This window comes from Daldinia loculata, assembly GCF_022478755.1.
Source record: "Daldinia loculata strain CBS 113971 unplaced genomic scaffold F4817scaffold_23, whole genome shotgun sequence".
In the NCBI taxonomy this organism is placed as follows: Eukaryota; Fungi; Ascomycota; class Sordariomycetes; order Xylariales; family Hypoxylaceae; genus Daldinia; species Daldinia loculata.
The window spans coordinates 152-13183 of record NW_026054877.1 but is presented as its reverse complement, the minus strand read 5'-3'; the positions used below and the strand labels follow the sequence as shown (position 1 = coordinate 13183).

The window sequence follows — 13032 nt, the reverse complement described above, 5'->3', positions numbered from 1 at the left end:
AATTCTCGAGATTGTATATTGTATATTGTAAGAGGAAGCTACCTAAGAGGGAGTTGCTAGGCACCTATGAAAGTATTTAAACCCCCCGAGGGAGCTACCCCTATATTAGTACTCCTATACAATACAATATCCTTTACGCCTAAGCATCTCATCATCTCTGTGAACTGATCGAATTACTCAGTAGCTTATGGGTATTATTCCTTGCAGCTGCCTAAAGACAACATCTTACTACTTCTTTTTCTATAATTCGGATCCATTCCACAACGTATTCGGAAGGTGTTTTTGATGCAGAGCAAGGTGTACATGAATTATTAGCAAATATTCGTGCAACTAGGTACCTACGAATCTGCGAACGCTCATCTCCAAATTTTGCGTACATCATCCCTACCATTCTTCCGAATCCCACTCATGATCATTCTCTGTATAATCACCCCACGACACGTCTTGCTGCTGCTGTGAAAGTCGCCGGGTGGTTCGGCAAAGGTCCCTTCCGGGGAAGTGTCCTGGGTTGTTGCAGTCGGTGCAGTAGACTTCCGGGCTCTCGGTGCAGTTTACCTGAAGATGGTCCCCTCCGCAGCGGGAGCAGGCCTTGGCTGGTTCAAGGTTATCGCAGTCTATAAGGAGATGTCCTAGCTCGCCGCACTGTAGGCACCTGACCTCGAGGCACGACGACATGAGGTGGTCAATCTCAAAGCACCTGCTACACCTCACCCTTTCGTCGCAATGTCTACCTTCGTGGCCCCAACCAAGGCAGCGGTCGCAGAAGACTATCTTCAAGACGCAGCGTTCGTTCTCGAGATGGCTATACATCTTGTGAATATTCTTCGTTAGCGAATTCCTGGCGCTGTTTTTCTGACTTGCGAAACTTGATTGGTTCATCAGTATGATCTCCCCTTGAATACTGCGTGTATGCGCAGTCGCGTTGAGATGTCTGTCTCCGGTAAAGCCTGGGCGTTCGGTACGCGTGTAATCGATTATCACCAGGTCTGCTCCTTCGCCGTGGAAGCGGTCTACTGTGCCAACGCGGACTCTCTTGGCTATAATCTCAGCAGTGACGTAAAGGCGAGACTCTAGCACTTCTCGACGACGGAGAACGAGATCTATCTCGGCGGCTTGGGCCTTGTAGTAAGATATAACGGCGATGGTTCCGGGTCGTTTGCCGTCTACCGATGTAAAGGCAGGGTTGTTAAGGAATAGTTCGAGAATTTTGAGTACATAATAGATATGATAGTCGTTCTTGAATGACGTGTCTACACTCTGCTCGTTAGAGTTGGTAACGTCGACGATGACACGGACGCTCTTGCGGAGGCCGGTTAACTCGGCGATCATGCTTTGAACGACTTCGACAGGCGGTGGGAAATGACCCTCGACGCCGGACTTCATCAGACTTTCGTAAAACCAGTCACTTGGGTTCTTCTGCAAGTCTCCGTGTTGACGGTGGTTATAGAGCAGTCCGGGGAGAGCGGCGCCGCCGCGCTTGATCCTGTCCAAGCACGATAGGCCGATTTGCTTGTCGAAAGCTTGGGGCGCGTCCGAACGGTAGTTCGTTGCCGGGAGAAGCTGCTGAGGGTCGCCGAGTAGCATGAATAGTTTTGCTGAGGGGAATGAGGAGATGGCCATGATCGTCGTCAGCTCTCTCGTGCGCGTATTCTCGTCCATGATGACTAGGGTCGGATGAAATTCCCGTCTGAAAAGGATACCGCGGGCAGTATGGGGAGTGGCCAGGACGATATCGGCTTCTCGCAGCTTGGCCTTGTAGATACTATTGACTGGCTCGTCAACACGTCTGTCCGAGGGATTGAACAGACTGTATTCCTCTGAGCGGTTCTGGACGTATAGCAAAGTAGAATTAAAATTCTTGGAGGCTCCTCTCTTCGAGTCCTGCTCCGCAAGCTGATGGAATTCATCCAAGATTGACTTGGTGAGATGTTGGTCTATGGTATCGAGCTTGTTAGGCATCTGGCCGGAAGCTGGGTGACTCAGGGTGTCAACCGCCACTCTAATATCCGTAGACGTTGTATAGACCCTTTCTATACGGGGAAATGTATGGGGTGGTGCCCTGTACTCCTCGAGGGAGCGCCTAAAGCTTAGTTCATAATTGTCGAGAACCCGGTGCTGCTCTGCTAAGATCAAGACTTGGTTGCGGGAACCAGGGGGAGACTGCTCCGCTAGGTGCATCAGGGTGTAAAACTTGACGAAGGTTGACCTGCCAGATGCGGCTACCCCTGGAATTACTGCTAGCCCACAGGGAAGATGCTTCATATGTTCGCTAAACAACTGCTTCTTACATTCGTCAAAGTCGTCGTACATCGATTGTAAGTGGGCTGGCGCCGTACCGTCCAGAGCACGCAGCATCCCTGGAAATATGTCGAAGTGGTTGACCACAGAGTCGCGTTTGGGACTTTCTAAGCTGGGCAACCATCTGTAGATATCCAGTGCTAACGGACTAGGCGCCAGATTCCCGCGTCGTGTGGAAGCGGGGTATTGAATCTCCCCGTGAGCTTCCATCTCCTGCTCGAACGTCTTCGGGACGAGCTTAAGCGTAACATTACAGGTTCTGATTTTATCGTTCGTTAGCATCCTTTGGATGTAGTCGCCGTAGCTCTCACCCTCTGCTGCGCGCTGGAGGTTGAAGTTGGCCCTCCTCTCAAGTCCACCGCACGATTCGTACTACGGCTCGAGCGGGATCCTTGCGAGGAAGACCCTGAATCTACTGCCAAGGAGAGGGAAGATGGTGTCGGTTGCTCTGGCATTCCACGTTGCAAGCTTGCGTTCTAGAGTCTTGTCCTTGACTTGGGGCATACGAAAATAGTCCTTGTGCTTCGCGACGAATTCTCTAAGACCCGGGACGTTTACCATACGCCCAGACACCAAGAATCCTGAAAGAATTTCTTCCAGCTTGGCGCCTATCCATCCTGCATCGTTGATCACATTGCAATAATTGACAAAGTCTTCGGGATTCATTGCCCACGGCTCTTCGAGATATTCACTCGCCATTCTGCCCAGTACTTCGGGCAATTCTTTGGCTATGTCAACGTTGTATGGTAGGTTCTTGGTGCGCTCGATCCCTAGGACCCGAATTTCGCATTCCGTAGCTGAGCTTGGGAGGCAAGTAGAGCCAGGAGGTACGCGGACGACGACGGCAACTGTTGAAGGGTTGCCTAGGTCGTTGAAGCTCTCTGGCAAAACGAGTATGTGACATTGAAACTCTTGCGACGTCTTATCGCTAAGAATTTGAGCACGAGTTGCATTGTCGACGGTACCGTAGGCCTGGGCAATCTTAAACTGGCGGTCGTCGAAGAATTTTGTAATGTGTCCTATGACTGGAATAGGGGGTCTTACGACATTTCGGATGCCATTGGGGGCATATTCTTCACCTGCCTCGAGGATATTCCGGATGTTTATAAGCTCTTTCTCCGGAGAACGGGCAAACCAGCGAGCGAGCGGATCTGATACTATGCCCGAAACTAGGGAGATAGCTTTGAAGATATTGAGGTGGTTTGATCCTTTCGCGAAGTAGTTGCTGGGCTGAATTGTGACGATCTCTTGCAGAGGATCGGGAAATTGCTCTCTGGCAGCACCTCGGTCTTCGCTAACCAAGAATGTAATCTCGCGAGGAGTGTCGGTACTGATCGAATCAGCAAACTCCTGGAGCTGTTGGATTTGCTGTCTTTCTGTCTCGTCTACTAGTCGAGCCTCTTCGTAATACAAGAGTGCTCCAGAGGATCGAAATGATAGGCGAAGTGAGCCCGATGACGCTTCTAGAGGACTTTCGTAGAGATTAAAGGGGTCGAAACTTCGGTTGAGATAGGACGTGGTAGCATCCTGTGACAGTCTTGTGCAAGACACGTGCGAGATAGATTGGAAGTAAAAGTCCATCCCAGCAACCCAGGGAGTTTTCTTCTCATTCTTTCCGAGTTTAACATTGCGGTACATACTCAGTTTGATTAAGCGGTATATGGACGGATGCGCAATGAGCTTGAGTTTGAGCTCAAGTTGGTCAGTCGAGAGTTTACCGAACTTGAAGACATTGTTCGAGGTGTGTCGGCTCAGGGGGATGCCTTCGAGAATAACAAGGCATGAAAGGAGACTAGAGGGCATCGACTCTTCAAGGTCCGTTCTGTCATTATAAGTCTTGGATGCCATTGTTAGCAATATGTTACCTACAAAGTCTTAGAACGTAGGGATACTTACACCACCCGAGTCATTATGACCGGTAGAGCCTGGGTGTTGAGAGACATCCATGCTGCTTAGAGGAGGGCTGAGTAGAGAACTCCCTGAATACGATTAGCCGTCTGCAAGAGAAACAGCACCAACATTCACGAGTTCTCGGGATATCTCTATGGATATATGCGAGAGGATAGTATGGTAAAGAGAATGTTAGAGCGGACGTCTGAGATGACGAAGGCTTACCTCAAGTTCAGTTTGATTAAGTGTAGATGTGCTTAATGCCTCAGTCTACAAAGTTGTTAACGAGTGTGACTTGGTGTAGATAGGTGATGCGAGCTTACCTACCTCTAGGTACCTAACCTAGACACGCTTTCGAACTATGTCGTCGGTAAAGTAGGTAGAAATGTTGAGAGGTATGTGTTGTGTGGTGAATAAGTTGGTGGGGGATTCTTTGTAAATCTAAAGGAATAGAAGGGGATGGATAACTTGAACAGGCCCGTAAAAGTCTTTTAAGGGGACGCCTTAGGTGCTTTAGGTACTATGTAGGTATTGAAAGAATAAAAAACAACACGAGAGGTACCTCCTCGATCGTGCCAGCGGCGATTTAACCTTGTGCCCAGGAGAGTGTTAGATAGTTCCGTAGGTAAGACAGTTAGACAGTTGGCTTCTGATATCTTCACAGCTGCGCTCTCATTCAAGGGGCGGAATCTACCCTACTGTTCCGGACATGTCATTCATACACATCTTGTCCTCATCTCCATCGACTGTGTTCAGTACGTCTTAGCCCGGAATACCCTCGACATGATTCTCATATTGTCCTGCAAATCTCGTATACTACCTACAAACGGATATATCTCGCAACATTGATCCGTTTACGTAGGTACCTATATACACTTATAGACGTCAATGCCTAGGTAGTCTACGGGCATTTCCCCGATGTTCGTCTAAGATCAAGATACATGAGATCTCACATCGAGAATAATATGTATAACTACCTCCAGCTACAATCTCATTTGATTATTTTGGTTAAGGTATCAGCAAGTAGTTATAAAACCTTAGCAGAAAAGTATGAGGTGTTATCCTTCTCTATTTTCTGCATCAATATAAACTAGAAAATCTGGCCTATCGAGTTTAACCGGTTGCTCACTTCACAAAGGTCCCATCTAGAACGACTCCATGCTGAAATAAACCAACAGTATTGCTCTACTACAACGTTGTGCCTTAAGGTTACAAAGGAGTTCGACAGCTGCAGTTCTTATAATAAGGTAAATGGATCAAGGATCATAGATCAAGGTCCGTTTTATGGTTATGTACTTGTTAAGAAGGCGTTTTAAGAAGAGCTTGGACTAGCATCATGGTTTATAAATTATAGCGTCTAATCCCCAGCTTACCTATTCAACTAGTATAATCTAAGTTAGTGCTATATAGGTAGCTTATACGGTGCGAGAGGAATTAATCTGAAGTATTTACCACAACAAGTATCGTGTTCTGATCGAGATTGAGGGAAAGATATAAAAGACCAAGAATGTAAGAATACTGACACTCGTTAAGATCTGTTGCTATAAATATACGTTCAGCTGCGGCTGACGTATCATTTCCTTTAGAGTACCTAAACGAGAAGATTGGCTCGGAGTAGCCGGGAATTCCCCACCTAAGTTGAACTGCACGGTACATCTTATATCTACCTCCTTGCTAGGCAGCAGGCGGATGCCTTAATATCTTGTTGAAGATAAAACTGATCCACAAGTGTATAGGTTCATTAACTTTTGTTCAAATAGCTTCCCGAAATATTGAATCAATCATGGTACGAGGAGTCGGCCAGTTTCTGAAGTTTTCCCGGAAGAGGACGCTGGACGAAACGCCACCGCCACCGCCAGCGTCCGTGCTAATTGATCCTGCGCGCCGCAAGACGGAGCAGAGGGTACCGCTCGCTCACGAGATTCTAGACCACCCGGACTCGATTGACTCTCAGTTGCAATCCCCTCTCTTCGGAAAGCTCCCCAGAGAGCTGCGCGACCTGATTTGGCGCTTCTCTCTAACGCGATACGAAGATCTCGACCGCCTCTACGATATCCGGAAGCCCTATGCTAGGCCCGGGCAAGCTGCCCCGCTACGGGTAGCTGTCCAGCTGCTTCGAACGTGCCGGGCTGTATACGTCGAAGCCTTTCTTACGCCCTTCCAAGTCAACCCGATAATGATATTCCACGGCGACGATAACGATATTCCTCCGGGTATCCCGCTCATGCGCACGACGGAGAATCAATTTCTATGCAGGAAGCTAAGATTCTGGCAATTTGCAAATATATCATCCGTCGAGACGACACTGCAGCAGATACACTTGGAAGGTGGTGAGTTTAGTCCTGGATACCTCGATATCGTCCGTTGAAGAATGCGTACTCTAACTCAGTTGCTGACGCGAATATCAGGCGGACTCGAGCGAGTGTCTCGTCTGGTCGGAACGATAGGTCGGCACCACGGGCATGAGAGTAGAGGCTACGCGGTTACAGGTTACGCGTGTTTTGTGTCGCCTACTGAGCCTGGCAGAAGCACTAGCGCGGTCGACTCGAAGGAAGAATATAATAGCCAACTGTCATCTCTACCGAACCCACTTATCGGTAGAAAAATTACTCGTTTATCTATCCGCATGTCTCGCACCGACTGGTGGGGTTGGGAGAGTAGGCCCGAGGAGAGTGAAGTATCTCCTTCGGAGAGACTCCGTCTAGAACCTATGATCAACGTCACAGACCTCTGGAAGAGACCTGCCAACTACTTAGCCATGACGAGAGGATACGAGGCGCGGAAGGCAGGTGACGAGCCTGACTTCCAACTGGACGATTTTGAAAAGCAGGGGCGCTGGGGTTCTCAGATAAGAGAGTATTGGCCAGACCTCACAACGCTCGAGCTTGTTCTGGAGACGTTTTCGTGCAAGAAGAATCAGCTGGATCATGTCGTGCAGTGTGCTAAACTGTGGACGTTTCCAGTAGAGGACGGATTCCACCTTGTGTGGGATGGTAAAGAAGAACTAATCCGATGGCGCGGTGCCCAGTCTTACAAGTACGAGCATCGAGACTGGTTTAGGGTCCATAACGTACCTCGAGATACCGAAGCGCAGAGTTCACCAGCGATTCAATGGAGGCCCTCTCGAGGCAATGGCGGGGGTGATACCAATAGCCAGGAATTCATTATCCAGACATTGACTTTTGAGCGGAAAAGAGTTGGGGACCATGTCGACGCGGACAGAGCTTAAACGTTGTGTGAGAGTAGGGGAATTTGGGTTGAGCTCAGGGGCTGAGGTGAAATTTCTATCCAACTTTGATCGCCGGTGTCTAAAATCCAGTAGACATAATATGTCATTTATGAAGCTTTAGTGGCGTTATTCGTTTGCTACTCTTTTACGGCCTGGTGTTATTCTATGTATAGTGTTACGATACTAATACTCAGGCAATTCGACACATCTAGCCTTACTAAGTGTGCTCTCTATAGACTATAGTGTAGTGCCTAATCAGCTAAGTTAGGTGTCTACCTAGGTACCTAGGTATAAGGTGATTTCTCCAATTACCTAATCATAACTCGTACTTATGTACTACCTTAAGTGATCCACACACTGTTAGGTATACACACTTACATCGTTGATATCGGGGTATACATGACCGATCGTATATACATAGTACGTAACACAATTTATATTATTTCTACTCCAAGATGTCGCCTATTAAAATACGTAAGCAAGCCTTAATACCGAATTAAGCATGACCTCATGAAGCAACACAGCAATGATACAAAATTCAAAGACTGCCGTACCTGATCTGGCTTATTCCGCCGAGGCTGCGAGGGTAACTATCACGATATGTGTTGTATTCAGTAAGTTATTAGAGGGAAGATCTAGTGTTTATATACATGTGGGGTCCCCACATGTCATATGATATGACAGTAACCCTGCCTACCCCGCATAATTACCTAAAAAGACTGGGGCATTCCCCGCACACAGGCACATAACCTCGAGTTTCCCCAGAAGAGACACCGTCACCCGGCTGGGGAAGAGAAGCAGGCTGCATACTGGCTAAGAGAAGGGCCGATAGAGAACGAGAGACTAGAGTACGAATTGATTGTTGTCAATGAGGGAGACCTTTTGGATTGAGAGATTGGTAGGTATTCGAGTATTGTAGGGATGAAATAGAGTTGAATTACTTGTCGTCATAAGAGCTTTTTGTTCTTTTTGTTGTATGTAGAGGTGCTTCCAACTATTTGCTATATCTAAAGAGTTAAAGAAAGCAGTACAACTTGGAGATAGTGTTTAAGTTACGACACAACGGCAGAACATCTGGTATGTGGAGCAGCGCTGCAAGGGGGTGTCCAGTAGTCCCGGCACCTTGGCACCCTAAATTACAGTGCAATTTACCTGATTAACATGTATAATAGCTCAAGAATATATATAGGAGGTACAAACGACTTCATTTCATAGTGTTTTTCAATACATTTTCATAGAATAATACATCTTCTACGCGAGACTATCCGTACGCGTTTATCCTATGGTAGATGCTATAAGAGACATCAATTATGCTGAAATTATGTTGATAACTCGACTTCCCCTGAAGATCTTTCCTTGACGCTTTATATGTATTTAAAGATGTACCTACCTCATGTCTCTAATAGGAGGTAGTCAATGCGTCATCCTTCGGGGCGAGAGCTGTAGGGATTTCTCAATATGCATGGTCTTCCTTGTCTTTTAACTGCCCATTAATGCTTTGTTTAAATGTACTACTACTACCCGTTCTTGGGAAGTCTCGCCGATTGTTATGACGCCACAGGACGCGTACGGAATTTCTTAATGATCGACAGCTACATAACGTCTGTTATGTTAACGACGTCTTTTCTCGTCTAATATATAATATACGCCAGTAGTAACTCGATTTGTCTCGTCCAGTTTAGCTTCCCATCTCGAATCGAAGCCTTAGCTAGCCCTCCAAGCGGAGAACCCTGCTCTTCGTGGGTTCGCCGTAACCTTGCAGCGTGGAGAATTGTGCTGACTACCGTAGGAATCTTGAAAGTCCAATCTCTCACCTTGATTAGTCGCATGAAAATTGCTGATCAAGTGATCAGCAGCTTTACAGGGGTAGCAACAACTTTCAAAGTTATTAATAGGGAGACATATGCTCGATTTTATTGTCCTTTGGTAGTCTATTCCTCTCGGACATTACCTTGTCTTCTCATCGGATAGAACGAACTTCATACGAACGTTACTACCGTATGATAGTCGCGATGCGTTGCGCTCCGTGGATCGCCTTATTGGCGGTGACCAGGTATACAGCAGCAAATGCGGTTAGTCATCCCATCCATGCATTCTCCTGTATTTCTCTCAGGCGTCTTCGCACATTCCTCTTCATATCATCCATAGTATCGAGAAGACTGTCGTGGAGTGAATCCCCATCAATTTAGCATCGAGATCTAGATTCTTTCGCGCTAGTCGTATCGTATACGAAGCAGCTTGAATTTAAAATCTTATGTTCTCTGATGTCGTGGTCTGATCACAGTTCAGCCAAGGCTTTTTCACCATGCAGCTTCACAGATCTTTGGCGTAAATATTGCCGATTTCGCAGTTCGTAATATCTGACAATTCGCAGGTCGAAAAGCGAGATCTCGCCTACTCTGAGCCGCACTATCCTTCGCCTTGGATGAACCCTACTGCGCAAGGATGGGAAGATGCTTATGTCAAAGCTAGGGAATTTGTCTCCCAGCTTACGCTAGCAGAGAAGGTCAATTTAACAACCGGTGTCGGGTGAGTATCTGCATTCTGAGTATTCACAGAGCCGTATCGGCTGACGAAATCTAGTTGGCAAGGGGAACAATGTGTTGGCCAAGTTGGTGCTATTCCTAGACTGGGTTTTCGTAGTCTTTGTATGCAAGACTCTCCGTTGGGCATTCGTTTTGCCGACTACGTCTCAGCTTTCACGTCTGGTCAAACTGTGGCGGCTTCGTTTGACAGAGACCTCATCTACCGACGGGGCAAGGCAATGGGCGAAGAGAATAAAATTAAAGGCGTCGACGTACTTCTAGGGCCAGTAGCTGGACCTATCGGGCGAGCGCCGGTAGGCGGACGTAACTGGGAAGGATTTTCTCCCGATCCATATCTGACCGGCGTCGCAATAGCCGAGACCGTCAAGGGAATTCAAGATGCCGGCGTGATTGCTTGCGCTAAGCACTATGTCGGTAACGAGCAAGGTTAGAAGGATTAGATGACCCCTTTTGAAGTGTAATTGCTAATACAGGTGCAGAGCATTTTAGACAAGTCGGCGAGTCCCAGGACCGTGGATATAACATTTCCGACACTCTATCGTCAAACATTGACGACAAGACAATGCATGAATTGTATTTATGGCCATTCGCGGACGCGATCCGGGCCGGCGTCGGTTCTATTATGTGCGCGTACACGCAAATCAATAATTCATATTCTTGTCAAAAGTAGGTGCCAGGTGGTTGGTTGCGATTTTATTTCCCGTGCTAACGCGCTTTTCCCGTTCTATAGCTCCAAGGCCTTAAATGGCCTCCTCAAGAGCGAATTGGGATTCCAAGGATTTGTCATGTCAGACTGGCAGGCGCAGCACTCTGGCGCGGCCAGCGCCGTAGCCGGGCTTGACATGACGATGCCCGGAGACACCGTCTTCAACTCCGGATTTAGTTTCTGGGGCACTAATCTTACTCTTGCGGTGCTAAATGGAACAGTACCTCAGTACCGAATTGACGATATGGCGATGAGGATTATGGCGGCTTACTTCAAGGTCGGTAGGACATTAGACCAGACCCCAATCAACTTTGATTCGTGGACTCGGGATACCTTCGGGCCTATCCATTACGCCGCCAACGAGGGTCATCAGCAAATCAACTGGCACGTAGACGCCCAAGAAGATCACGGAGATCTTATCCGGGAGATAGCTGCCAAGTCAGCCGTGCTGCTCAAGAACAACGGTGCTCTCCCGCTAAAGAAGCCCAAGTTTCTCGCCGTCATCGGGGAGGATGCCGGTCCTAACCCGTTAGGTCCGAACGGCTGCGCTGATCGAGGCTGTGATAAAGGAACTCTCGCAATGGGATGGGGTTCGGGAACCGCCGACTTCCCTTACCTCGTCACCCCTATCGATGCGTTGCAGGTACAAGCTCTCGAAGACCGTACCCGTATCGAAGCTGTTTTGGATAATTCCGCATCGACGACGATTGAAACCTTGGTCAAGCAAGAAGGGGCTACCGCCCTAGTATTTGTCAATGCCGATTCCGGCGAAGGTTATATTAGTGTTGATGGTAATGAAGGGGATCGTCGCAACCTAACACTTTGGGGCAACGGCGATGAGCTCATTAAAAACGTTTCTTCTTTGTGCAACAACACGATAGTTGTCATACACTCGGTTGGGCCTACGCTTGTATCGGACTGGTACGATTCACCCAATGTTACGGCTATCTTATGGGCTGGTTTACCCGGTCAAGAAAGCGGCCGCTCAATTGTAGACGTACTATACGGAAAAGTCAATCCTGCTGGCCGAACCCCCTTCACGTGGGCTACGAGTCGAGAAGACTACGGTGCTGATGTTCTATATGAGCCTAACAACGGCAACGGCGCACCGCAGCAAGACTTTACCGAGGGTATATTTATCGACTATCGGGCCTTAGATCGTGCCAAGATCGATCCTATCTTCGAGTTCGGATTTGGACTGTCGTACACGACGTTCGAGTATTCGGATATCCAAGTCGAGAAGGCCAACGTCGAGGAGTATAAACCCACAACAGGCAAAAGTGCCGAAGCCCCAACCTTCGGCAACTACTCAACAGAGCTTGAAGACTACCTCTTCCCAGAATCCTCTTTCCCTTATATATGGCAGTACATCTATCCGTACGTGAACACGACGTCATCGCTCGAGGATGCATCCATGGATCCTGAGTTCGGCAAGACTGCAGAAGAGTTCCTCCCTCCGGGAGCGCTAGAATCCACCGCACAAAAGCTCGACCCTGCCGGACCAGGCCTTACGGATCAGCCAGGTGGTAACACTGGATTATTCGATATCTTGTATACGGTAACCGCTAAAATTACCAACACTGGCGACGTGGTGGGCGACGAGATCCCGCAGCTCTATATTTCCCTTGGCGGAGAGGATGATCCGCCAGTAGTCCTCCGCGGTTTTGATCGGATTCAAATTGACCCGGGCTGCACCGAGGTTTTTACGGCAACCTTAACACGACGTGATGTTAGCAACTGGGATGTCGAATCTCAGAACTGGGTCATTACCAGCTCCGCCAAGACCGTATTCGTCGGTCCCAGCAGTCGCAAGTTGCCCTTAAGCGCTCCATTATCGTAGGATATATAATGACATATATTGAATATAATTTCTAGCCAAGCGAAGTCGACAAGGGATTAAATACCTGGGTACTTATTAACGTAATTAATAGTTGGCCAGATGTAAATATGCTTGTATATAATCTATAATATTAATTTTTGGACTATTGGTTATAGATTACGATCCTCGATAAATCAGTGTAATATGTGAGGCTTATTATGTATTGAAATGTAAGAGAAAAGATTCCCATTGGCAGGCGGTTAGTTCCAGTTAAAATAAAGCCAAGTGCCCGAGTTTACGAGGGATGCCCGAATTTATGAGGGTGCCCAAGTTTACGAGGGATATTGTCAGACAATCTTTTTGCCTGGCCATTTTTCGAGATAAGAAGTTCGTCCGTGCGCAGCTTTAGAGCGTTTTTATTGGGTACATCTTCCCAAAATAACGGGTCTTACCAGATTCCCCACTTTCGAGAAAAAAATCAAAATACGTATCTTTTTATACAAAAGCGTGGGTTTAAATCCCACCCGTATTTTATTTTTAAAAA

The 13032-nt window shown here is 47.6% G+C and overlaps 3 protein-coding genes across 3 annotated transcripts; 2 read left to right on the top strand and 1 right to left on the bottom strand.

The window, feature by feature from the left end:
• Nucleotides 1-384: 384 nt before the first annotated feature.
• F4817DRAFT_365203 (AAA domain-containing protein) lies at nt 385-4245 on the bottom strand (the record flags this gene model as incomplete). The annotated part of the gene is made up of 3 exons (XM_049306841.1): nt 385-2557; nt 2675-4134; nt 4195-4245. 3 exons carry the CDS (start codon nt 4243-4245, stop codon nt 385-387), a joined length of 3684 nt encoding a protein of 1227 aa, XP_049159204.1.
• A 1586-nt stretch (nt 4246-5831) lies between these two features.
• Nucleotides 5832-8014, top strand: F4817DRAFT_336756 (uncharacterized protein). The gene is made up of 2 exons (XM_049303211.1): nt 5832-6518; nt 6597-8014. Exons 1-2 carry the CDS (start codon nt 5972-5974, stop codon nt 7415-7417), a joined length of 1368 nt encoding a protein of 455 aa, XP_049159203.1. The 5' UTR covers nt 5832-5971; the 3' UTR covers nt 7418-8014.
• A 778-nt stretch (nt 8015-8792) lies between these two features.
• F4817DRAFT_100153 (glycoside hydrolase family 3 protein) lies at nt 8793-12819 on the top strand. Its single transcript, XM_049297323.1, has 5 exons — nt 8793-9489; nt 9792-9946; nt 10001-10389; nt 10443-10629; nt 10694-12819. Exons 1-5 carry the CDS (start codon nt 9418-9420, stop codon nt 12507-12509), a joined length of 2619 nt encoding a protein of 872 aa, XP_049159202.1. The 5' UTR covers nt 8793-9417; the 3' UTR covers nt 12510-12819.
• The last annotated feature ends 213 nt before the right edge of the window (nt 12820-13032 follow it).

Bases quoted from the DNA above. Each gene is read 5' to 3' on its own strand.
- F4817DRAFT_336756 (XM_049303211.1), top strand. From the start codon at position 5,972: ATGGTACGAGGAGTCGGCCAGTTTCTGAAGTTTTCCCGGAAGAGGACG. The intron at 6,519-6,596 runs GTGAGTTTAGTC...CGCGAATATCAG, and splicing joins GCAGATACACTTGGAAGGTG to GCGGACTCGAGCGAGTGTCT.
- F4817DRAFT_100153 (XM_049297323.1), top strand. From the start codon at position 9,418: ATGATAGTCGCGATGCGTTGCGCTCCGTGGATCGCCTTATTGGCGGTG. The intron at 9,490-9,791 runs GTTAGTCATCCC...GACAATTCGCAG, and splicing joins GGTATACAGCAGCAAATGCG to GTCGAAAAGCGAGATCTCGC. The intron at 10,390-10,442 runs GTTAGAAGGATT...ATACAGGTGCAG, and splicing joins CTATGTCGGTAACGAGCAAG to AGCATTTTAGACAAGTCGGC.